The 26,304-nt window shown below is 40.4% G+C and overlaps 1 protein-coding gene across 2 annotated transcripts in view; it reads right to left on the bottom strand.

Annotated features, from left to right (window-relative positions):
* The window catches only part of TGFBR3 (transforming growth factor beta receptor 3), a 164,592-nt gene that overhangs the window by 36,884 nt on the left and 101,404 nt on the right, over window positions 1–26,304 (bottom strand). For both annotated transcript variants that reach the window (XM_013961375.2, XM_067300941.1), the window contains exons 9-10: window positions 18,766–18,903; window positions 4,925–5,108 (exon numbers count right to left, since the gene is read on the bottom strand). In XM_013961375.2, the coding sequence (XP_013816829.2) occupies window positions 4,925–5,108; window positions 18,766–18,903 (322 nt within the window). The remainder of the gene's footprint in view (window positions 1–4,924; window positions 5,109–18,765; window positions 18,904–26,304) is intronic.

The raw sequence follows: 26,304 nt of genomic DNA, 5'->3' as shown, positions 1-26,304 counted from the left end.
AACTGTGGACAAACTCTTGAAGGCTGAGTTAAGACCACTTTTAGCATTTACTCCCTAAGTTAGAGCTGAAATCTCGTTTGTGTGTGGTAGACAACTTTATGCAGAGACCAGAGACTCCTGTGACCCCAGCCACAGTGGAAACAATTAGGAGAGCTTTTTCTCCTGATCTTACACAACGTAGTCTTTAAATATTAACCTCACTTTCTTCTCTAGAGAATCTGTGAAAGCTAAATGAGGCTGTAATATTCATACTGCCCAGAAAAGCCCTCCCCTAACATCTGGTATGTGCCCTGCCAGATTAGCCTCGAATGCAGCTGCAGTCCTGCCAACTCCTCCCACAACAGCACAGAATGGAAAACGATCCCAAATGATCTATACTGAACTTAAATTTATAACTGTATATACACTTACACACACAAGAAGATAACAGATACTTAATTCTCAGCTGCAGTGCTGCAAAACACGTCATGGCATAAAATAATAGCCTCCGAGTAGTTTGTGGGTAATTGCCGCATGTGCTATCATTAACCACCGCCACGAGCTCGATTCCTGTTCTTGGCATCTTCATTAGACGACTCTGCAAGCCCCAAAGCACCGCGTCTCTCACCGCCACCAGCGCCGCTGCTCCCCACACGGGGCCTCGGCTCGACAGCACGCTTTTGCTCTGCAGCTCATTGCAACTCTCTCTCTCTGGCTACTTGACATGCACGTTTACCCCCCCGCAAAAGCATTCACTCCTGTCAGTGCCAGTTACCAAGACCCTGGCTGTAACAGAAAAGGAAAGGAGATCCATTTCCTCTTTCTTTGGCCACTACGCTACTTTTTTTGTTTGTGTGTGTGTTTGTTTAGTTTCGTTTTCAGGGCTGTTTACTTACTTTGGAAAGGGGCTGCAAGTGTCTGTAACCAATTGGAAAGCTTATTAAAACAGTCAGCAAATGGTCAATTTATGGACCCTACACTTCTCTCTCATCTCCAAGCACTACCAATATGGAATTTGACATGAGGTATGCTTGGAATAATGTCAGATTAGGGGCTTTGCTCGGGCCAGGCACACGCCTTGGCACCACCCCCCAGGCGGCACCCACCGGCGGGCGGCAGAGCAGCTGGCAGCGGCCTTTCCCCTCAGGGCGCACCAGGCTGCCTCAACTAAGAGAGCGTATTGCGCACTGGGACCTGCAGTTTCTGCGGGCAGCACCTCCATTTTAAAGATGAGGACAGACACTGTCTGCGCTGTTCTGTACAAATTAGGTGTCACCCAGAGATTCTTGGCTAAACTGGATGGAGTTTGAGTATCCCAGCTTAAAATCATTAGATTTTTGTGAAAATGAGAGCCATTAATCAGGTGTCACTCTCCGAGACAGACGCCCTTGGCAACAGCAGATTAATTCAGCAATAAAAACCCCATCCAAGGGCAGCTTGCCTTTCGAAGTCTGAGGTGGGGATGACTGAGGTGTCGGGGATTTTGCTCTGCCACTCAGGTGGCTGCTTTTTTTTTCTCAAGTGTATTTTGAAAGTTGCTAGCCTTTAGTATTAAGGAGACCAGAATCTCAACTTTAAAATGGCACCACAGGAAACCTAGTGGTATGGTAGAAGCCCTAGCAGGAAAGCTGCCGCCATCCGCCTTCGCAGGGAGGGGTGAAGCTCTTAGGGGAACTCGCGCTGGGTGGGCGAGGTGCGGCAGCGGCAGGCCAAGCGGCTAAAGGCCACAACGTGGCACAAAGCAAGAACCTACAGCTTTTAAACCAAACATCTGCTGTGCAGCGCAGAATACATATGCGACCACGTACAGGATACAAACTCAGAATCAGGGCTAAAGCTTAAATCTCTCCCAGGACAAGAGCACAGTGTTACAGTTTGTAAACAGATTATACGTGGAATATTATTCGCACCTTGGTATGCTATTTTTCAGCCTAGCTATTGTTATGATCAAATAGTTTTTTTCTTATTTAGTTCAGAAATGTGTTGAAACTAAGCTCTCTCCAGGCTATCACATCTGCCCTGGATTTAGTCTGGTGGTACCAGGTAGTTAGGTAACATTTAGTTAACTGATGAGTCTTTTTGACTCATTTAATAGTATCTTATTGACACATGAAGAACTAAAATGACTTCTGCTGGTTGAAATGTGCACCAGGATCACTTTCACTGGGAGCAGTCCAAGCTTGCAGAATCTGATGACAACAACTGCTTTGCCATCTCATTTACTGCACAAACCAAAGCAAGGAGGAGAACCCCACTTCATGGGTTCCCTTGCTCAGACCCCTCATTCTGGCCTGTTTAAGCTTTCACGATGCTCCTCACCACTGCGATGTCTGATGAGCTGTTCTTCCGCACTCTTGACAGATGGACTCTGCATCCTTCAGATGGACCTAGCCCTGACTCCATTTCCTGCCCTCCCATCCTTCACTCACCCACCTTTCATTTATAGCTTCAGAAGTGCTCTCAGAGACCCATGGCATCAGATACAGTTTTAATCTATGAAAGATCATCCCTCTTTGGATCTTTTTTGTTTGCTGTATTCAGCTATAGCCTGAGCTTCTAAAATGTTAAATCTTCCAGTTTTAGATTTTTATAACTTGAGTGAAGCTGAAGTGCAGGCAACTATGTGAACAGTGCCATTCAAATCTGTATCAGTCACACAGCAAGGCACTAGGCCATGTGGCCACCAACTGCACAATCAGGGAACCTACAGATGGTGGGTAATATTACCCATGAGTTCAAGCAGAAGCTGAGGGTACCTGCCTAAGGCACTTCAGTAGTGTGATATTTGTATCAAAAACCTGAAGTGTCCATCAGCATATGCTGTGTTTTGTGGAATTTAGTGGATGTGTTGTTCATTCTGCAGCGATGTGGGTCAAGTCTATGTCCCATGTGTTTTTTGTAGAACAACTTCTTGTACAACTGCTGCAGTTCAAGAACTGACCCTCTCCCCACCCCTCAACACATGCATAATCCCCACACATTCATTCTTTTGCCAAGAATTTAAATCAAAATCAAATATGGTTACAGTTCAGCTAGTTTGTAGGAGCTTTCTCAGAAACTGTCTATTTTGGTTGCTTGCCAAGTTCCATTTTGTGTGCTTACTCCTAACTAAATTGTATTTTACCACACTAAGGATGATGCAAAGTTCTCAGATATTTAACTGCTTAGTTTGACTGGAGATGTGCAAATCAACAAAAAAAGTTTGATGCATTTTTTGACATATCTAATTAAATGTTCATCTCTGCAACACAGAGACCACTACTCCCATGCATATGTTCCAAGAGCACTTTAATAAGCTAATAAATATATTTCTGAATGATCTTCTGGCATTAAAATCCAAGACTGCTGCCAAGTAGAACAAAAATCATGGAGGGGAGTCCTGCACGAATTTAGCAGGTTTTGGATAAAACCAACACAGGCATGTTCTGATTCTCGGGGGCAAGCCTCATGCTTCAGGAAATCCAATGATCACATACAGGTGGTTAGAAAAGAATTTTCTCCACAGAAGGCTTTTTTTTTTTTTTTTTTTTGGTAACAACTTGTTCAGCTATTCAGGGACTTCTCTAGAAATAGTGCTGAAGCACTACTAAGACAGGCCACTGAGCCCACCAGCACTTGCTGGATGTTGTTAGAATGTCCCATTGATTTCTGCTGTTCACATCACTGAACTTCTCAAGACACAACAATTGGTTTCAAAATAGCTGGACCCCTAGCTACAATGCAGCACACTCCTGGTTCACTTTTATCAGCCTTTATTCGCCCTGCTTTTGGTAACTATATTTGCTTTACTCTGAACCTGGCCAATTTCTTCAGAGCACTAAAAGAACAGTGAACTGCAGGCTGTTATGTAAAGAACATTGGAATTTTTAAGTGTCCCATATTTACGAAAAGGAAAAAATTCACCCCCAGTCATCCTGTATGATAGAGGGAAGTTGCCCTCCCTACACTCCAGCGATGATTCTTTGTGAAACTACAGACATATCAAATGCAAGATCTTTCAACTCCTTTTGCTCACTACATATTTTCTGGAAAACAGTCTGAATAGAGAAAAGTAGTGTACTCCTCCAGAACTGACCGCTTTGCTCCAAGAATGTAATGCCTTCATTTAGAAAAGCTGTGGTTCTTGTGTTATCTGCAGTTTAAGAACAGTTCAAGTGCAACTCGCATGCAGAAACTGTTACATGACCAGCTGAGGGAAAGCAAGAGCCAGAAAGGGCTGCAGAGGTTCATACTCTTCAGTTGCTTTGCTATCAGTCAGCTGCACAGCAAGCCCAGCCCAGCCCTACCCTAATATGGGCCTGTGAGATCCCTGAGGAATTGCCGTCATCTCCCACCTGCAACCAGAACTTTCCCTGCTAGCAGCTCCCTATGGTGCATGGCATATATCCTGTGGCTCATAGCCACCTGAGGAATTTGGCATGCAGCTCGCAGGCACAGGAAATCTTGCTCCTTGCAATGAAAATACACAGGGACATTAGACTGTGGCTACTTATCTTGGTGAGGAAGACGATTCTTTGCTCAAAGTAGTCTGGATCCTTGTACAAGAAAATACTGGGAAAAAAACATAACTCAGGTCTTTTTAGACCTCAGCCCTTTATATGAAGCCACCCAGTCCATCACCATGACTAATTTATTCATTTTAGAAGGTGAAACTTTTGAATTATTTGACTTCTGTAAGATTCTGGCCAATGATTCTGCATCCACATTTATGAGCATAAAATTAGGGCCCCAGAATCCATTGAAAGCTGCCTAAATCCAAACTCTAGTCTTTAGACTTGCTCTTCTTTCCCTGCATCTCCCTTTCATATCACATCACTTGGAACATAAGAGCTCTGTTTAATGATTAAAATACAAATGTGAAATACTACTCTAACAAGACATATTCTCACCATCTGGAACAGTCAATCAATTCTGTTAATTTTTTTTTTTTTTTTTTTTTTTTTACCTTCTCCTACTTTGATATAGATGTTTCTTGATATTTTGAGTTCAGTGAAAGATGTGACTGCTCCATATTCCTTTTGGGCCCACTGTAGCAGATGTTCATTTTTCTCAGGAAAAAGCTTTTCTTCCATTTCTGCTGACAAAGAGAAATTTCCCTTCTCAAACTGAACAACGGAACCTAAAGATACCTGATGGAAATAAAAGCATATTTTTAGTGTGATACATTTATCTGCATAGACAGGTAGAACATTTGTCACACCAAAATGCATTCACTGAAGATAATTACAGCTTATGTGCCATCAATGCCTAAATTTTGTATATTTTAACATCTGCATAATGATTCCTTTAAAAAAAATTTTTTTTAGAGTAACTGTTTTAAATAGCATAAGGTTTCCAACCAATCAGTCTAGCTGGGATACACATGACAGCTGAATAAAGCAGGGCTCTAAGCCTGTAAGAAGATAGGAGGAAGTAAGAATAACGTGGACCAAATAGCTGAGAGGAGAGAAGGAAGTGAAGCTCAATAAACCTGGCAACTACTGAAGTAATTCCCAAATCAGAAAAAACATGACTTCTCAAGCTCTGAGACAAATAAAGACTTACAGAGAGATACAGAGTAAGGAAAGGGAAAGGCTAAGAGAAAGGGAAAATATTTACTGTTGCTTTATCTGCAGGAAGCAAGGAAATGCTGTGGTCTAACACAAAGCAGATAAACTGTACAACTTTAAAAAAATCTTTATAAATAGAGTATATTAACTGATGTCTTGATGGGAAACCTAACACATTGTCTAAAATAGTCAGAATAATGGCAATTACAAGTGTAACAGGATTTATGGGAAATCCTAACATTTTCAAATCCACTGGAGTGGCAATAGCATCATTCAAGAGAAGAGGAGGGCACAGGCTCAGATTCCCTTTCAGAGTGGCACTTGCTTCAGCTTGAATTGGTCTTGGGAAATAAACTGGTCATTTTGGATTTACTGCAATGGAAGATCAGCCCAACATCAACCTTTTTGCTATCCTGTTCCTGCACAGGGATGTGGCTAGCACCTTCTGAACCCATTTCAGCACAGATATAACACACAACCCCTACTCCCAGGCTGCTGTAGACAAGACCTCAGGGCAGTACCCTATTCTTGCACTGTCCCTAGAGCAGCCGGGGAAGATGCCTGAGTCACTGTGCTGCTCTCCTCCTCCTTCCCAGGGTGTGACAGCTGTAGAAGACCGACCTCACTTTCCTTCAAGGGTGGATATAGAAATGCTTCTCAGTATCCCAGAGCGGTAAAGAGATAAGTGTCTTCATTTCAGCCCCCAAGAGCCTGTAAATATGAGGGGAGGTAACCAGCTCCCACATTCAGCATGCTATTTTCTGTGTAGGTAGAAGTGACAGTACAATACATCAAGAAGAAGAAAAAAAAAAGAAAAAAAAAGAAAAAAAAAGAGGATGTATTAGGTCTTGCACCAGAGCACAAGTCAGACAGAAACCTGCAGCAAGAGGATATACAAGTATTCATAAACATTACTGCAATGCTGAGGCTTTCTACTGTAATCCAGACTACTCCATTCTTTGATGGAACAAAAGTATATTTTTTCTTGAATTGAAAATCCCAAACTACTAACAATAATGCTGATCAGACCCGTGAAAAATATACCATAACATTTTCTAACTGGTCCTGAATATTATTTACACATATTAGAATAATAGCCTTAAGTATCTGTCTAACATTTTAAACAACAAAATATACCACAGGAATTAAATAACAGGGATTATCTGAAGTCAGACTCCAATTACATAAAATTAACTAAAAGCAACCAACCATTATCTCCCCGGGACTATTGTTAATAGCACTATTTCACAAAGCTCTGTATTGGTTTGTTTAGCATATACAAATGTTTGTCAAAGTAGACATATAAATTATGCCATTGGCATATAAAAAGAATTTCAGAGTTCTTCCCCATGCCTCCAGCTCTTATGTTAGCATTTATTAGGCATATATCACATACCCTCCTCTAAGAGGAGACCCATGTAATTCAGAGTTCAATTTGACCAGACCTGTCACAGAAAACTGCTTAGGAATTCTTTATGTTTTTGCCAGAATAGTTTTCAAAGTTTAAAGTAACATCTGTTTCAATTCTGAAAGATCTTCCTTTTTTGTTGTTGTTCATCTGACTACCATAAAACATTTCCTTTAATTGAGAGAAGAGGGGAAAAAAAAGAAAAAAAAAGACTCTATTCAGTGTAACACAGAATACACCATATTAACACACTTCTCAAACAAGGAAGCAAACTCCACCTTCTTAGGGAGATAAACGGTGAGCTGCCATTGTATTGTATGCAATACACATCAAACGGCCACGGCCTGGACTGCCAGAGATGCTCACTGTGGGTATATTCCACTAAGGAAAATCCACTCCCCTCAGAGTGGATACTAGGAAAAGTTAGCCACATGGGTATCTTTAAAAAGTACTATTTAGCAAGTAGCATTCACTTTGTAATTCCACTACTTAGACATAGTTATATCATGGATTGATTTTATGGGGCACCTCTGCAACGCAGGAAGTTAGCTCCCAGCACACGTTCAGTTTGACGGTGTGCACAGTCCCACGGGATGAAGAGCACGCGGACACAGCACAAGGCAGAGTGCGTGCACAGGGCACCGCTTAGCTACGCTGTCTTTATATCTGAGCTAGTACACTCAGCAGCTACGTGGGACATCTCTGTACAGCCCTGGCATAACCAGGAAAATCTCTTGTGCGTAAAAGTCGCAGGATTGAAGGATTTAATCAATTATTTTGCAGGGATATTCAATACCTGCTGTCATTCCACTCTCAGTAACCAAAACTCCTTAACAACTGCAAAAATGCCCCACAGTGTATTTGAGAACTACAGCAATTGCTTTTCATGTACACTGTTTCACGATGTTCCTGGTATTTTTTTACAGTCACTAACAGAGAGTAAGTATTAGTGTAACCCTTTAGGACATTTGAGGAAAACGTGGGAGAAAAACAACAATCCTTCTGAATACTGACGTAAGAAATGCATTAGTGTACAATAATGCATTTTTATTGTATTTTCCACTTGGTATGTGAGATAGTTAAATTTCTGTTAATGTAACAGCTTTCTTCCTCAGAATACACTTGTTTTTCCATTTATTATTAAAACTTAAAAACATTCCGCACTATTCTGTGGCATGACAACTGGCTTCCTGCAAGCGAGGTCCTGCCAGTGAACCCCGAAGATACCGAGCCGTAGCAGGGAGAAATGTGTAGACAGAAAGCAGAGCAACCACAAAGCCTGGCACAAACACCCTCAGTAAATGATGATATAGTACGCACCTTTAAATAAATATGAAGCTTATCATCATTTATTTTTTTAATCACACACTGAAATCTGCATATGAAATGCTGGTTCCACTACACATTTCAAAAAGGAGTGCAGAGCCTGCTGCGCTTGCCAGTGTTGGGATTTTTACTACAAGGACCTAGGGCAAGGTTAAGTGAGCCAAGCACGTTATTTTTTCTGGAAAGAATTCAACTGACTCTTCCAAAAAAGGCAACCATCACTTTGTTTCAACACCTGCCTTGAACATTAACTACTTACTCTTCAGAACAAACCAAAAGCAGCTCTTTCTTTAAAGTACTCAAGGCATGCCAGAGCACTTGAACCAAAGAATGTTTTATATGTTCAGGAATATATCTACAGGTTTTCTCTGAGCGCTACACAGCCTACCGGCTGATCAGGAAACTGCTGCCACATCCTCTCTTATCTCCTCCCTTCATCTCCTTTCGAGGTTACTCTCAGAGGTTGCAGAGTGGAAAAAGTGCCCCAGCTCTATTTCTTCCTGTTGTTGTGAGGACACTCAAAATGACTGCGCAGGCAGCAAAGAACAAAACGCGTTTAGGAACATATTCTTAGTACGCACACGACTAGCCAGGTAAAGCTCGCTGACCATCATGGAAAATGGGGAGCGTAATTTTCTTTGCACTGTACATTGACAAGAAAACATATATCCCTCATCTTGAAAAAAAGCCTTTATATCTCTCTTAAGAAAACTTTCCAGTCTCACAAAAACTGCCATTGCAACGCTGCCATGGTACTTAAGGACATGAGTTACCTGGCAGATGAGAGCCAAATTGCACAGGTTACCATTCCTCAGGAGGAAAAGCCCTCAGAACCAACCATCGGTGGTCTCAAATATATACGCTGGTGTGCATGAACACTGCAAACACTGAAAATAGCCCTTCTGTTTCTTATTTTACCTATTTCCTTCTCTCCTTTAAATTTTTTGGTTTTTTAGTCTGACTCATCAGGGATATTACTGTATTTGCCTTATGACATTTTAACTATTTAATGTAGTTATCACTCAGAATACTGAAGTAAGAAGCAACTTCAGTATTTAGCCTAGAGAGAGAGGTAGGCACCTGCAGGAGGTGACTCAGAGTACCACCAGGAAGCGCCCGCAGCTACACAGCATGAACCACCCCCTCCCCTCACAGCACCAGCTCCACTGCTACCCATCAAGGCCTCTCCAGCACAAAAAACGAGCCAGAAAGCCAAGACTGCAAATAAAGCAAATAAACGAGAAGAGAAACTTACTTCCTATTTTTACCTGAGCTGTATAATATCAGACCGGCAACAGAACTTGTAAGAGGGGAGTAAATCTGCTCAGAGTAAAATAAAAAAATTTGAAGCAACTTTCAGAAAAGCCCACACATACTGTTAGGATTCAGCTAGTGTTTTTGATAATATACATTGATATGCTCTGGACCCTTTAAGAGAAAAGGTAAAAACATGAATAGAGAAATATCAGGTACTCTGAATCTCAAAGCATCTCCTTCGTTGTTCATAAATCCGCACACACAATGTGCAATAATCACCAAGAGAACAATCCTGTTTGGTAGATGGTTAAGAAACATGCTGCTTTTGAAATTAGATGCAACATAAATGTGTCACATCTGTGAATCATCTAACAGTTTTGCATAGTCCTTACCAGCCACAGAGATAAGATACTTTCACGTAGTAGTAAAGTTTTTCATTTTCAGTTTAGTGTTCATTTTTCATTTTCAGTTTAGTGTTCTCAAGACCACTTACAGTTATCACAAAATTCCACTTCCATTTTTCACATTTTTGAAAACAAAGGTATAAAAGAATCAGCATTTCTTATCTGCAGATTTTAATTCTACTTCCTAGGAGATGGCGAGTTCCCCAACTACCAAACATCTCGATAGGAATTAACGCTGCTCAGTGCTTTCTCAGGATGAAAGCAGAATTTCATGGATCACTCCTACACATTTACATGTGTCTGAGAAGAAAATGCTGGGATTTTCCATTAAAGTTGAAAGCATTGCAGAGCAAGTGCAGCTTTCAGAACTCCCATAGAACACTTACTAGAATGACAAAAAAATCCATGTGGAGGGGAAATCTCTCCTCAAAGTTCAGGGCTGTTGGCAGCAGTTTATCTGTATTAATCATCCACAGCTAATTGTCCACTCACCTCATATTAATCTAACATAATCTTAATGGAATCAATATAATGCATTCAGTTGTCATGAACAAAACAAGGCAGCAGAAGCCTTTTCAGTGATTCTGTTCCAGGTTAGATTTCAATTTAGTGGGCAGATGAGAAGGGGAGAATTAAAGCATATCTATGCAATTGCAGCTATAGTTTCCACTGGAATCAATGACTCAGTAACACAGCCTGTTGTGATTTATTACCTCCACGTCACTAGCACCAGTAGTCTGCCAAAGCTTGCTTCTGTAAACTTCCACTAGTTAAACCCCCAGTTTATGGAAGCAAGCAAAGAAGGCAAGGAGCCGTGACCAGACAGAGGAGAGAAGGCTATCACAGATAACCACTTCAGGCCCTTCAGTCTATTGCAAAATGGCTCTGGGAACACACTTCACCCTCTAATTCACAGAAAGTTATTTCTTTCTGAACTCTTGCAACTTGGTTTAACATGCAGCCCAAGAAGCATGTATGGAGCAGCAAGATAATGGTTTTCCTAGCTACCAGCCTCCTTCCCTCTGGAAGTGGTCTGTCTGTGCTCTGGGAGGAACCGCGAGGAAGAGGAGCATTCGGGGTCATCCAGTGGCAGCAACGAGAACAACCGAGAGGCAGCAGCGTCCAGACCTGGCCTGTCCACACTACCAACAGAAAACTTCAGCTGGAGCAGCGACCTGTGCAGGCAGCCCTAGAAGCTTAATGAAACACCAAGCAATAAAGCCTGAGTTTGGAAAGGCGGCTTAACTCACCTGGGACTAAAGGAACTAGAGGGAGAGCTAATAGGAACTATGTGATAACAGACCAGGTTATAAAAAAGTGCTTAGCTGATTCAAAACCAGAATTTGACGGTCCCCTGAAAGGGGAAACTGAGGTACATTGACCTACTACGCTGCTTCTGAAATTTGCCATGGTACCACCAAGTCGGTATTTTTGAAACACTTCTACCCAAGACCAGAGTGGCTACAATAAAAGCAAAAGATGCCTATGTATAATAAAAAAATTCTCTATTTTGGGACATCACACTACCACATATAGACATTTTTTGCCATACACCACATTTTTGCTTTATACACTACATCTTGCTTCATAAGCCAAAAATATCACTTCTCTTCCGTAACGCCTTCACAAAGCAAGTTTTGAATGAAAGAGAGAGATATTTAAAGATGCCTTACTAGGGTTATTGTAAATCTTCAATCTGTTTTACGGAACGTGGACAATGCATCACTTTCAAACACGTATTTACCATCCTGTTATTTTCTACCATCCCTACTTCTGACAAAACTCCTTCTGTGCTATTTCCAAGAACATCAGTAGCCTGAGCTCCCTCTGATATTTCTGGGAGTAAAGTCCCAATTATATGGACTTCCTAAAAGCAGTATTTTGGAGGGAGTTGAATCAGGCCACGTAACAAAGTCTACAGGGAAATTTTCTATTGTAAAAAAGCATAATAAGTTTTTGTTTAGTAAACACGGCTTTTAATTAGACACTTAATGTTATTTTCACATTCTTTCAAAAGGCAAGGAAATGGTGTGGGGAGGGGAAGGAGGAATATGAACTCTGCCAAGTGGAAAAGGGCAACTATAGGATTATTTCCAGCTTGAGTAGGACAAAGATTAAAACAAAAAACAAACCCAGTATTCTATAGAAATGTAAGTGTCCTTTTAAATTCCTCTTCACACTGTTACACAACACCAAAAATCTACTGCATTTTACTTGAAATAGTGAAAGGTCACTATTTATACCGAATTTATCACCAGTCATGCATTTCCTATCCTTCCTCACTCTTCTCCTAGCTGAGCACTCTGTTCACATCTGGGTCTGTTTAACAAGTGATTGGAAATTTAGCCTCCTGATTTCCCGTTAAATACTAGGCACAGGAAAACAAATAGCACTTGTTTTTCAGTGAGTTTTGTCAGTCATCCAAAATCTAGTGCAAACCGTAGAACGGCTGTGGTTTGGTGGCAGAGACCCAAAATATGTGAACCATATTTTCGTAAAGTGAAAGGAATAAACCAGCTTTTGGCTGAAATAAGAACTTTTTTTTCTTCTTCTTAGAAGCACATAAATGACTAATAATTAAACTCTTTATCCTATAACTGATTTTTTGATTGAAGTTTTTTTCTTTTAACATCTCAAGCCAAGAGCACATGATCTGGTTTTGCATTTATTATTACTGCTGTTGCTTCCTTATCCCCACCTCCATTTTACTAACTTAATGCACATAATCAGTCCTATTAAAGGGGTTCTGGTGAGTAAGGCTATTCACTTGCACAAGCACTTTCTCATCTGTAACTCTTACTCATTTAATTTCTTGAAGAACTAACCTCAGAGAAAGACCTGAAGTATCACATCTTTAGTTAAGTATTATAAACAGTCACATATGTAGATATTTAAGACTTTTTTTTTTTTTGAGATTTATTCTAACAGTGATTGTTGTCAGCAAATCACAAAGGATTGGGTCCATCTTCTCACTGATTTCATTCTCACTGGTTTCACTCGCACAGTAAAGAAATTGCTAGGCTACAAAAGCAATGGAGAAAGCTACCAGTTCTAAAGGAAGAATTCACAAGCTGAGTAGCACCTGTAAAACCCTCTTTCCGGGCAGTTTCATAAATCTTTTGGTTTTTTGCCAAGACATGTTTTCAATAAACTGCTTTTGAGGAGGGAGAAAAATAATGATTTGAGGGGGGACGGAGGAAATTATTTTGTTATACAGAAACTTAAGGAGAGGTGGTAGACAGGAGATTTGGCAAGGGTTTTCTGCAAGATTGACCTGTAACACGATCACAGGTAAACTCATTTTCCACAGGTGCTGCCTAGCTTATGTAAAATTGAGACCTGTCATAACCTACCAGGTTAATCACTGGTGAAGAGGTATTTTAACTCCATCTCCCACTCCCCCACTTCCAATATAATTTTGGCATTTATATCCTGCTCAAAAAATAAAAAGAATTATTTAGCAGAGGTGCTAGATATCCCCCTTACTGAACGGAGCAGGCTTTCCCACCCATGCACTGCTCCTCTGAGTGACGAGGGGGCTGATCTTCCAGCCCAGGAACTCTTGAACAGAAAATGCCGACCCTCAACACTGCTATATTTTTATGACATGTAAATATATCCAGACTAATATGACTAGATACATCTGTAATCAAAGTGGTAATTTTTGGTTACATAGCTCAGGCAAAGTTCATGTACTAACCCATTTCAGGTATTTTGGGACTGAAATACCATTGTACATAGGTATATTTATTTTTAACACAATGAGAACAAACTCAAGACCTTCTTTACCAAAATCACAATAATTTTCCCAGTACCACCTACTTAACCCATCAAGATACACATAACTCATGCAGCCTCTTTGAAAATAATCCAGTCTATGCCAAATGTGTGTTATCACTATACTAAACAGAAGTCACATATATTCTTTTTTGTGATTCGCATAAAGAAATTCACCTTTTTTGACACTGTGCCACAACTTCAACAATCACTCTCCATCCTGCTGCTCTTTCCCAGGTAACCTCAGAGAATACAGCTATAATTGCAGTCAAAGCTCAGGAATAGCATCTCTGTGGGGGTTTTTTGGTTTTTTTTCTTTTCTTTTTTTTTTTTTTAAGTATAAAAAGCACAAAAAAATTACTAGCTGTAGTACAGAAAATAAACCTTTCATGCTATTAAAAAAGATCTGGCCTCCTTATCTTTTTACGTGGCACTGAAATATTATGTACATCAGACAGAAATAACAAAGCATTACAGTTCTGTAATCCCTACTGGGTCACTTTAGAGTTGACGTTACAGAGCACGTACGTATGTTGTACTTCTTCCATTTTACTGCCGCTCCCTTCTCTACATGCTGGGCGTCTGGCGATGCTCTGCATTCTGAATTGCACGTTACTAAACAGACAACAGTAACTCAGCTAAGCGCAACTCGAGGCAGCTGAGAGTGGATTCAAGAATTGCATTGGTATTATTGTGACACACAAGAACACAGCAACAAAATAATCAGTATATAGATTTCCTATGCCAGTTTTTTTTTTTTAATTAAGATGCAAACTTTTTTTTTGTTAAAACTGTTTAGTAGTGTTATCTCTGGTTTATAGATGGGGAAAGAAGCACAAAGAAGCCAAATGACAGCACAGCAAAGCAATGGACAAGCAAGAAACTCCTCACTTTAGTCTAGCGTCCTGGGCACTGCCTCGGACAGCTTCCTCCCAAGTACTGTCATTTGGTAAATACCACCTTGCTTCCATTCACTGCCATGTGTTTGAAAAAACTCTACAAAACACAACATTAAAACCCCCTGATGTTAACAGAACACAGTCTTTGATTTGATTGGGACGTTCTATTGATTTTAATGATAATTTATTCCATTGTCAGGTTTAGCCATGAAGAGACATTTTGTGAAAGTGAAACTGTGAGCTGCCTGTGTGACAAGACACTGTGTTGAGTGAAGCTGTGCACAGAACATGGTAAAAGTAAGTGCAAACTCACTCATATATGTCAAACTTAAGTGCTATTTATATTTTTCTACTGAAAAATGTTTTGCAAGAATATATTTTGTGCTTCTTTCTATACTGTTCACAAAGACTGGATTTTCTCCCTCATTCATTTTAAATGTCCACCTAATGGAGGACCAGGCCAAAGGCAAAAATCTCAGCTTTAGCTGTATGGTAAGAAGTTAAACTCCAGAACTACTCAGCCCTACCATGTGTTTTCCCGGTCTTTTGCAGATGTGCTGATCTGAGCTTTTAATCTTTTAATCCCTTCCTTTAGAAAAAACAATTTAGGGCTGCTTAGTTTTGCAGTCTTGATCCAAACCATTGCAGTGAAAACTGAAACAGTGAATTCACAGACTGAAGGTAGCAGATCATCCTACTAATGAGGACATTGTGCATAAACAGCCCTGACTCTACCCGCTACTGCAGCAGAAACACCATTGAATCTCAGTGTGCCTTAGTTTCTCCACTTGTACAACAGCACTAACAGCGCTTTACAGAGTGCTCTGATGTATCATCTGCTCATGTGCAAGAGTTGTCTTTGTCAGAAATAACCGTGAATCTTTGCATATAATTAACTTGTAATTTGTTTAATTTATTCAAACATATTTCCCTGTAATAATCTGACAATGCTTCACATGGAAAAAAATTAATAGCTAGTAGTCCAAAGAAATAAACAACTAGGACTTCACTAAATGGTTACATGACCCTTTAATTAGTGACTTTGATCTGGTTCTAGAGGTATTTTGCTTATCACCAATGAGTCCCAGAAGTTGACAATTAACTTCTTTACACTGCTTCTCTAACTAGGGATCAATCAATAAAGCAGTATAATTCAGACTTTAAATACAGTACATTAATAAAATTGTGACTAGGTGAACCTATTATATGAAAGTCTGAAAGAGAAAAGCTGGGAAATCAGTGATTACCCAGCCTAAGGCTTCCATAGAGACAGACACAATAGTTATGACACTCCTATGGTATGTGTGACACATTTCTGTTTTGAACATATAATTCATGGACATTAAAAAAGGTTTTTAAATATGAAATCTTTTATGATTCAGAATATTCTGTTTTCTGGCTTGGCTATGAAATCAAGGAGACTGAACAAGACAGAACTGCAGAAGTACATGTATAAGCCAAAGTATTTTTGAACAACATGTGCCAGCAAATAAGTTTTGCACTCTGCACCCTTGGAACTGTGATTTACACTTGTAGGCTTAATTCTCTGAAACTTACTGAAGGCTCTGGCAAGGCAGCAAGGAGTCTCTCTGCAACTGGAGTCGAAACAGTATGTCCATCTGCTCCATGACTCACCTGGAAATGAGAACCCTTATTCTGCAGCCCAAATTGGGCAGGCTTCATCTTTAGGCCAGAGGCAGTCCAAGTGATTGCAACCTGGCATGGCCTAACACAGACATAAACATCCGTACTGCAAAGGCAAAGCTCATCCATTTCTTTTTAGTGTGTTGCACTTGCCCACAGGTTTTGCAAGAACTTCCTTAGTTATTACCTACAAGTTTCTGTGCTGCATAATTTTTCGCCTTTCCACAGCAAACTGTTTGGAAAATAATGTATCTGTCTTTGTGAGCAGATGGAGTGGAACTGTGGAAAGGCAATGGATGAGCATTACAATTTAAGTCATTTAGCCTGTAACCTCATAACCTACTATCCCAATCCATGACAGCTACTGAGAAACTAAACGCATGAAAAGTGGAAAGGGCCCAGATAAATGAATGAAGCCAGCTTATGTTTGCTGGAAAAAAAAAAAAAAATCTTTTAAAGAGAGAACAGAGAATAAATGAAATGCTGGTAAGAGAGCAACTGTAGGGATTAAACTGGGAGAGGTAATAGTGGATCAGTACCCTGATGATTTTTGGTTCTGGAATCTTGTTTTGGAAGCTCTTTATCAAAAAGAAAAATAGAAACCTTAACACTGTGGAAGGAAGAACGTGAATTACCTGGCACCTGTAGAGATCTGAAACTGCCATGTAGAACTATTCAGATGTTTAATCACAATTAGGAAAAAGTCAACATTGAGAGCTAGTTCATTCCTTGCAACAGAAAGGCCTACAGAAAGGAAAGATCTCGTATTTACCCAGCTAATTGTTAGCAGTGTTATTCCAGCGCTACAAGTGCGTGCTGGGAGGAGGTAAGACACCACAACTTCCAGTCCTTACCAGGCAGAGCATTGAAGGGAGATATTTGAGTCCCACCAATGGAAAAAACAAACCAAAGGATCTATCAGGGACCTCTGCCCCACTTGAGAGACAGTCCGCCCCTCCCTGCTGTGTCCATGCCCAGGTCTGCTGTGGCAGCATTGGAGGTCAAATGATTTTTTGTTTGGCAAGAAAGGTGACTGCTGTTGTTCATGTTTTCAAGCCTGTTTTTGTAACCTGGAGAGCGGGAAACAGTTTTCTGAAGCAAACACTTAGCTTAACAGTAGGAAAGGAGGAGAGGGGAAGAAATAACTGAAAATGAATTAGCTGATATGGAATAGGAATGATGATATAGTAATTGTAGTACCAAGACTTGATTAAATGGTGAAAGGTGCTGTTTCTTTTGGCCAGGAGAGGAGTGAGAACTCTTATCATCCTGTTCATCACCTTGTTCCTCAGTCATTTTCTGAGCAGATCTGAACTGCACCGGTTTTCTTGCAAGAGGCTCTTACGCAATAATGAGAAAACCTGAGATTGTAAATACCTAACAAGCTAGAGATTAAGCCCATGCTTTTGACACCAGTCAAACAAACTGCACTGAAAACAGGATGAAGTCCTTCAAAGTTCAAAATATCAAGGGTACTCCTACTCTCGTACCCCGATTAGAAGAAAAATAAAAACAATCCCAGAAAGCTTTTTGTGTCCAGCGAGTGATGGGACTCTTGGTGCACTTAACAGCATCACCACCTTATGAGGTCAACAGAGAGAAGTGTCCCTTCCCTGTGTGATAATGCTGCAGCACTGACCATCTTCCCCTTCTGGTGAGGTAATGACACCGTTAAGTTCCCATCGGGTATTGCAGAGGCAGTCTTGCCTGCCTCTGTCAGCTATGCTGGAAGAGCAAAATTAATCCCTATAAGGATATAGCTAAAAATAATCAAGTGTATTTCTGCAATTAGAGTTGAATATAGTAAAAGCTGCAACTCTAATAAAGACGACTCATGATTAGACATGATGTCACGCATTAAAAATTTAATCCAAACAACTTGTCTGTTTCACTACAAATAGCAAACTTGAATGTCCTGGCAAACTGTAAGGACATGATTTACAAATACTAGGTAATATTTGGATTCTACATTATAAGCAGTGCTCCAGGCTTTCTGAGAAACAAAAATGACATCATTTTGGACTTAGCTCGGTCATTTCAATAAATGGAGCTTCATTAGAGACATAAACCTTGCACTGTACATATGGAGCTTAATACATACAGACTTTTGTTTTGGTCATGGACCACACAACTAGCATCCACCCATATTTCCTATTGCTTTGAGGCTTTTTGCATTACAGTAGTATCAAACTTCTAATCATGACTGCCAGTCTGTTATATCCACACTGCTTTTCAGACTCGAATTGCTGCTAGTGCTAATAACTACACGATATGCAAATTCTAAAAAAGCAGTTTTGGTTTCTTTTCTTTGAATTCACATAACAAGTAATTGCATACTTTTTCAAACTGCTTTTCCCTGCCACCTAACTGCTCCCCAGAGCCCTACACTGAAACTTGACCTCCTGTTAACTTGTTTTTTTTAATGTATGTTTAAAAACTTTCCAAATGAATGCCATTAACTCTACGTCTTGTGCGACAAGTAGCTATGATACAGAGCAGGTCAGAGGACTGTGTATACTTACAAAGAACACTCTTTGGATTCCAGGTGCTAGTCTTTCTGTTTTTAGCTTCCAGACCAGAGGCAATGGAGAGTTGAGAAGGAACACCAGAGGCTTCTGGTGAATATGTACTGATGAAATTGGATTCAAATGTAAGGTGACCTATGGAGAAATACAAAAAAAATACATGAACACTTCCTTGCAAGTTTCAAAACCAAAGTGGAATTTGAAACAATGAATCAGAGGTCATTTTTATGTATATTAAGGCTTCCAGTAATTCAGACCTCCTGACCAAAGTTTATGAGTTACTCTACTTCAAAAAAAAAAAAAAAAAAAGAAAGAAAAGAAAAGAAAAAAACAGATACAGAATGAAATAGTTAACATTTGTGCTCTACACTTGCAGAGCACTGCTAAAGTGTTTAAGAAACCTTGGCAAACGCTGATGAAAAATAGCTTATGTAAAAGGTCAAACCACTAAGCTGAGAGTTGGAGAACAAGGAGATAAAAGGAATTGCAAAGACGACTTAGATTTCTAGTCTCTAGATAGTAGCCTACAAAGCTGGCTTGCAGCACAACCCTCATCTGCTGATGCTATTGGGGCATAAATCTAACCTGCAAAATAAATAAAACCAACCAAACAAAAAACAGGAGGAACAAATCCAGAAACACAAGCTAACCTTACACTCGCCTATGGAAGGAATTCCAAAAGAAATCTTGGCATATTAGGGAAAGAAAATGCCCATCTTCAGGGACAAAAAGGATCACATAGGAAAAACTCAGGAATCAAGCCAAGGCAGTGGACAGAAAGGAGGAGAGTAACCAGACAGGAATAACCACAGGTGACCTGTAAAGGAGATCTGAGGAAAATCAGCTAGTAAACAAAACTGAAAAGCATTAGTAATATAGGGGATGAAAGTCTCATTCTTCATGCAAATGATAATAAAGACTTTATTTCTTAACAGCTGTCTATGCACATGGCATCCTCGGGTACCAACTAGCAACGCCGACGGCCTTTAGACAGCGACCGACAGGGGCAGAGGAGCAGAAAGGGCCAGGGCGTACAGGCCTGAGCTCAAAGGCAGCAGGAGGCGGCTGATACCAAGCTCAGTCCAAGCAAGGCAGAGCCCAGGGAAGTGGACAGCACAGGACAACTTGTTGGCAGCGACTTTTAAACATCCAGTTTGATTTTTCCGGAAGCACTGCCCAGCCCTGCATAGCTCAGTGTTGCCCTTCTAGAAAGGGGCTGACGAGAGGCACAACTCTAACCTTAAGGATGAAAGGGATCTATCTCTTTCTCTCATCTTTTAACACATAACACCTGCCAACTGAAATCACAGTTTTTTGCACAGCAGCTAATAAGCTTTCTAAGCAGGCAGCATTTGGCTTGACATTTCATCCTGCTTTATAGGGAAAAAAAGCATTAGGAATAGAGTCAAGACATTATATACCCCATTATATACCCCACACACTACGCAGGCCAGTTTGTGCCTAACCACTACCATTGCAGGCAGATTCTCTGGAAAAGAATACATTATAACTCTTTCTAAAAAGGAGATTAAGGGAGTAAATATGAGCACAACCACAGTTTTGAGCGGTGGCACATATAAATGAGCACACAGGCAATTTAGAATGAATTTGCCTCCTACTCAAACATTTGAAAGGAGATCTGAGACACCGAAACCCCCACGTGTTGTTTATTGCATTACTCTTACATAGGGGTACACACCAGTTAGTTCACTATTAAAGTCAACGGAGATTCATCTGGCAAACTGACGAGATACCAAATATTCAGTTTGTTGGTATCTAGTTATCCATTATAGTTGACAATTTTTTCAAAAGAAAAAGCTTTATATTTTTTTCCCCAAGAAGTGAAAAGTTCACTTTCACTGTAAAGTGAAAGTCGACTCTAGGTCTCACAAGTCTGACAGACACCTGGAGGACAGTAATAAGGGTTTTTTTTGCTACTTACAGATTTTGAAAAGCTGGCAAACAACGTGCTGGGTTAGTTATCACACCACCGATTGGCAAGCAGATGGTTACGTGCAGAATTTACCTGATTACATCCACCTTTAAATGTGCTCATCACATTGTATATTTAATTATGTCAGCTTAAATCACCATAGTGAATCCCTATAAATACATGTGAGGAAGCACTGAGGACATCAGTATTTTCACATTTGTTATGCTTGATTAAAACTTGTTGGAAAACTGATATTGTAAGAATAATTCAAAAAACAAAACAAAAAACCCCACACACAAAACCACCCCTCCACCCCAAAGAAACAAAAAAGCACCAAGTGGCAAGTGAGTGGCAATATCCGTTACCAGCATCTCCTTTCCCCGTCTCGCACGGCTACAGCCTTTTCCATACCGAGCAGGGTCTGCTGCTACCCCGCAGGGCGAGGGAGCGGGGGCCGCACGGCCGGAAGGAGGGGGCCGCGGCGGCCTCGCCGGGCAGGTGGCTGCCGGCCCCACCTGCAGAGCGGCAGCGCGAAGACGCTCGGAGGGAGGCCCTCGGCCGGGGGCCGCGAGGAAGGAAGCCGCCCTGCCTGGGGAGCCGGCCCCAGCTGAACTCTCCCAATAAAAACAAACGCCGGGAAGCGCGGGTCGACCCTCCGCCGCGCCAGGCTTTGCCGCCGGAACAGGCCGGGGGAGGCACCTGCTGCTCACGGACGGGACCTTCCACGAGGCAGTCCAATCTCTTTAAAGCCTTCTCTTCCCGATTTGCCTTTATTTCTATAAATAAACCCAGAAACATGTAAGAGTACCCCATATGCTCTTTAAAAGAGATTTTACTGTCACTTGGCTGAGCCTTCATATGCTTGTATTAAAGAAATAACCTTTGCTCTTTTTTGAGGCAAGCACGCACCGGGTCGCGCTGGAGGAGTGCTCAGCACCTGCATTGCCCAAGCAACGCAGCCACACTTCCAAGTGCTCGGTCTCTCTCACCAGGAGGCTTGTTTGTGTTTATGCATTTCCAAAAGAAAACTTTGAGTACCATAGATTACCACATCTTCCAGGGATGGCATTTCTTTCCATTTACTGCCTCAAAAGAATAAAACGCCTCCTTTTAGGAAACTGCAGGGCATTAGCTCTCTGAACGCTAACAAGATGACGAAGACTCTATGTCAAACAGTCATGATCTTAGTTATAAAAGCTGCTTTAAAGTATCAGGCTATAAAGCCAGAGTAATTCTGTTAGCTGAAAGTGAAGGAAAAGATAATATTCTTTATTTTACAGGGCTCCCATTTTGTTGTTGTCTCTAGAAATGGAAGGTGATGAATGTGGAAAGAAAAAGGTGTTTAGAACTGCTATTAAATTCTCTGCTATTAAAAAGCTTTCATTAATTCTTGCGGTTTTTCAGCTATAATCATGGCTAATTAGTAATGAGCTGTTTAAGCTATTAAATATAATTACCTTGTTCTGGTGTTATGTAATAGTTTTCTTACAAAGCAATAAAAACACTGCAATCTAAATTTACCAAAGTAGCCAAGTTATATCCTTTGCAATACCGATCTGGCAAACATGAGTTCACATTTTATTCTGATATTTTTTCAGCTTCGAATGGCATAAAATGCATTTGATTTTAAAGCCCCTAAACTTCAACACATCCAAGAGAAAATAGGCTACACTAAGTGCAGTGAAGATTAAATGTGTTATCTCTCATCATGTGTGCCTATATCCACATTTTCACCCATAAAGGATAACTGGTTTATTCTGATCCAACTTTGTGTAGCTTTTTCTTGTTAAGTAAAATAAATATTGTAAACATTGATGAAATAAGATATAACATAGGCTTATGTACTTAAATAACCAAAAACAGAAAAATCAATAGCAATCCTCTCTCATAGGCTAATGGGGGTTCTAAGTTTGGGGTTGCATCCTGGTGGTGTTTTTATTAGAATGCCAAGTTAATTTAAAGAAGATGCTTCTATTAGAAATTTGAAAAATTCTTGCTATTCAAAATCTCTGATATTTATTACAAAAAGAAATTAAGGAAAAAAAATAACACAAAAAATTTCATTGTAGAAAGAGTAGGGCCAAGTCCTTTGGGTAATATGAAAATGGAGAAGTATCTCTATTTCAACTGATCTCAGACAAGTCTATTCAAAGCCAACATCTATCAGACAAAACAGATGTTTTAGACTTTATGAAAATTTCTGCTCATTAATTTGGTCACAGAAGAGAGCATAAAGAGAAGAAGTACTATTTAAGTGAGAAAATCAGAGACTCTTTGCTACTGGATGTACCATTAGATTTCTCAGTTGCTATTTCTTTAGACTTCAGAGATTAAAATATAAAAAAGCATTTATATAAATAAAAGGTAAATTATCAAAGTTCAATTTTTCTTCAAAAATGGTGATATCCCAGGTTCATACCTATCTGCACTTTCGGCTGGAATTTGAGGGTACAGGGAAAGTTATATCATGTAACAAATTTTTCCTTCATTTCTGCATGAAGAGTGCAGACTGATCCTTAGGAAAAGCCATAGGACTTTAAAAACATTAAAAAATATTTTCTCATAAGTAAATTAAGTGTTTTTGTGAAAGTTTTCAGAATAAACATGATTTTGCTCATGAGCAAGACAGCAAAATCCTTATATGTGGAATTCATATCCCTAGCCCCAGACTCAATAAAGAATATAGCGAACAGGCACATGCTTCTGCAGCAGCCCCTGTCACTATATTCCATCAATTAACAGAGTCCTCAGCACCAGCTCAGCTTTTTCAGATGAAAAAAACCACATAGCTGCTCAACTGCTCAGGACTACCTTGGTCACCATACTACTCATAATTCATTTTTGATTCAGAGCGCGCTCTGGTGACGAGCTCCTGGGGCAGCCTAGCCTGAATGTGACGGCTCCCACTGCAAGGTCCTACAAAAGTAACAGCCTCCCACCAGTGTGTAACCACACCCGCACCTAATATTTGGGATTACCCCGATCATCATGATACAGAAAAGTGGTATGTATTATGGGAGACTTTTCCTGGTCCTTGGAAAGACTTGCAGCAGACTTTGGGGGGATTACTAGCACTCAAGAGATTTTTGCTAACATCCTTGCTTCAAAGCATCTGGATTTTACCTTGCATGACAGCAGTCAGCAAGCTCTCACACAGTAACCCCAGCCCAAGTAAGGTGGGCATAGTTAAAACACCTCGCCAGCAGGTGAGAGTTTTTCTGTATGGAGGACAGCAGTTTGAGCTATAGAGCCAAGGGAAGAGCCTTGACCTTGACTATGCAACAGAGGTACCTGAATTCCCCTCCCATTCCTACGTTAGAGATTGAAAGGCTTACCAGGATGCAAAGATGTTCAAAGCTTGTAACGAACATGAGCATAAGCAGTAAGTGCAATTATGCCAGCACCTTTAGCGTGGCAGGGTCCCCCTCCAGCTCTGCCCGGTCAAGCTCTCTGCTGCCATGTTCGTCCTCCCACCTTCTTGCCCCTCTGCCAACTGCCAGCACAACTGCCGCCCCCCGCAGCACCGCAAAGGTCCTCACCCTACAGGGGGATATCCCTCCTCAAAAAGCCACCTCTGCTCCAGTGTCTCCACTGGAGACCTAGTTAAAGCTTGTATTAGCTGAATCTTTAGTGGTTGTTCCCCATCCCCCTGCCACATTTTCTGTCTCATCTTAGTTTGTGAGCTCTTCAAGGCACATCCTTTCCTAAATGCCTAGACAGTCCATAGCACCTTTTAAGCATGGCATAAGTTAATAGAAAGGTATTGGATCACCTCAAACCACTAAACAAAATGTTTCTAATTAATAGCAGAAGAGCTAACTAGAAGTTTTCCCTTTTCTTTCTTTTTGTATTTTCACTGGCAGAAACCACATTATTAAATATTTATGGGACGTTTTGCCCAGAAATCCCAAAAGAAGTCAGTCCTATGTGTGTTCAGCTCTGTACAGCTAGATATGAAGACATGGCACAAAATTCCGAACTCTCTGAAGGCAGTGGTAAAATTCACTATTTTTCTGAACCTCCCATGGAAAATTTTTTTATAAGGTATCCTAAAAAGAGACATTCTCCACCCATTCTTACAAATTTAAATAAACTTATAAAATACACACATTTTGTACTTCTCAGCAACCCACTACCTCAAAGTCTTTCTCATCTCAGGCAGCTCTACATCAGCAGCTGAGTCAAACAATACCAAAGAAAGTAAAACCAGAATCATTAAATGGACATAAGAACTTTTAGGTCATCAAGTCCATTCACCAAGCAATTGCTCAGTCCATGTTATTTTTAAACCATGTAAAGGGCTAGTGCATTAACCAAGCAGACAGCAGCACAGCAACACTACGGGAAAGTAAGTCAATGCGGTCCAAGACATCCCTTCCCCCTTGTGAAGGTCTCATATGATTAACGAGCTGTTGTGTAGCCAAATTTTTATTGTGCAATCAAGAGTTAGGCCAGACTTTCTGGATGTGATTGTAAGCAATGGTTCTTTCCGTAAGACACTGCTTCAGAAACTCTGTTTGTCCAAGCAAGTTGCTCCTCCAGGCTCAGCTCTGCCTATCTCACTCTCCTTTGGCACACACTGGCTCCTCCAAGTAACACATGACTAACTTGTGAGGAATACAACAGCTTGGTCATAGGTCAAAAAAGAAAAAAAAAGTTAAGGTTAGTTTAAAAATCTATACAATAAAAACTACAAATTCATTAAAAAAAATCTTACCAACAAAGCCTATAATTATGAACAGGAAATTAATCACAGAGGAGTTTTGTCACTTCAGCCAGAATGAATCTTTCAATATATGTTAGAAAAACTTTAAAAATTTTAAGTGAGACTTTAAAAAGATACTGTGCTTCATAGGTGACATGCCCATCAGACTTGCACAGGCAATACTTAGTGAGCTCCCTTTGTAGGTATTCATGGTCACCACCAGCATCCACACAGTTTGCACAAAGTTCCTTTAAGGTCTCTAGCAGATCCACACGATAGCAACAAGGTTAAGCCAGCTGCCGAGGTTTCTGGAGATCAGAGGTTCATGGAAGGCTCAGTATCACCACAGTAACCAACTACAAAAACAGTCTGTGGGCTCCTGCCCCATTGCTCTGCTAAAGCAATTTGTACTACGTGAAAGGCAAGGGCACAAATGTTGAAAACTGATCAAAGTAAACACGGCTGTTAAAGTACCATTTTGTTTTGCTGACTTCAAGGCATCAAATCACAGACACTGAGTTTTGTTATGAAAGATGAAAGTCAAGTGCCAAGGATTTGTAAGGTTGAATTAACTATTCCAGTGTGAAGGCCTTGAGACAAATTCGTGGCACATTTTCCAAAACAGCCATTACAAATCTGTGCTAATACACCACACCAGGACAAAATATGCTGTGTTGTATTGAGTTACACTGCCCAGGCTAAGACAGCTGTTCAGGAAAACAGAAGAAAAAAATCAATTTTAATGACAGACCATATAAGGAGCCTTTCTGACTTACTAATGATGTACTAGAGGAGGATTCATGACATCTTAATTGATTACTCAGCTGCAAATATGAAGGTAATTAGAACAAAGCAGAAAAAAACTTAGAACAGAAATATGAAAATTTATATGTCTTTT

Source organism: Apteryx mantelli, chromosome 8, assembly GCF_036417845.1.
Source record: "Apteryx mantelli isolate bAptMan1 chromosome 8, bAptMan1.hap1, whole genome shotgun sequence".
In the NCBI taxonomy this organism is placed as follows: domain Eukaryota; kingdom Metazoa; phylum Chordata; class Aves; order Apterygiformes; family Apterygidae; genus Apteryx; species Apteryx mantelli.
Note: the sequence above shows the minus strand (reverse complement) of the source record. Positions and strands in the feature narration are given on the sequence as shown.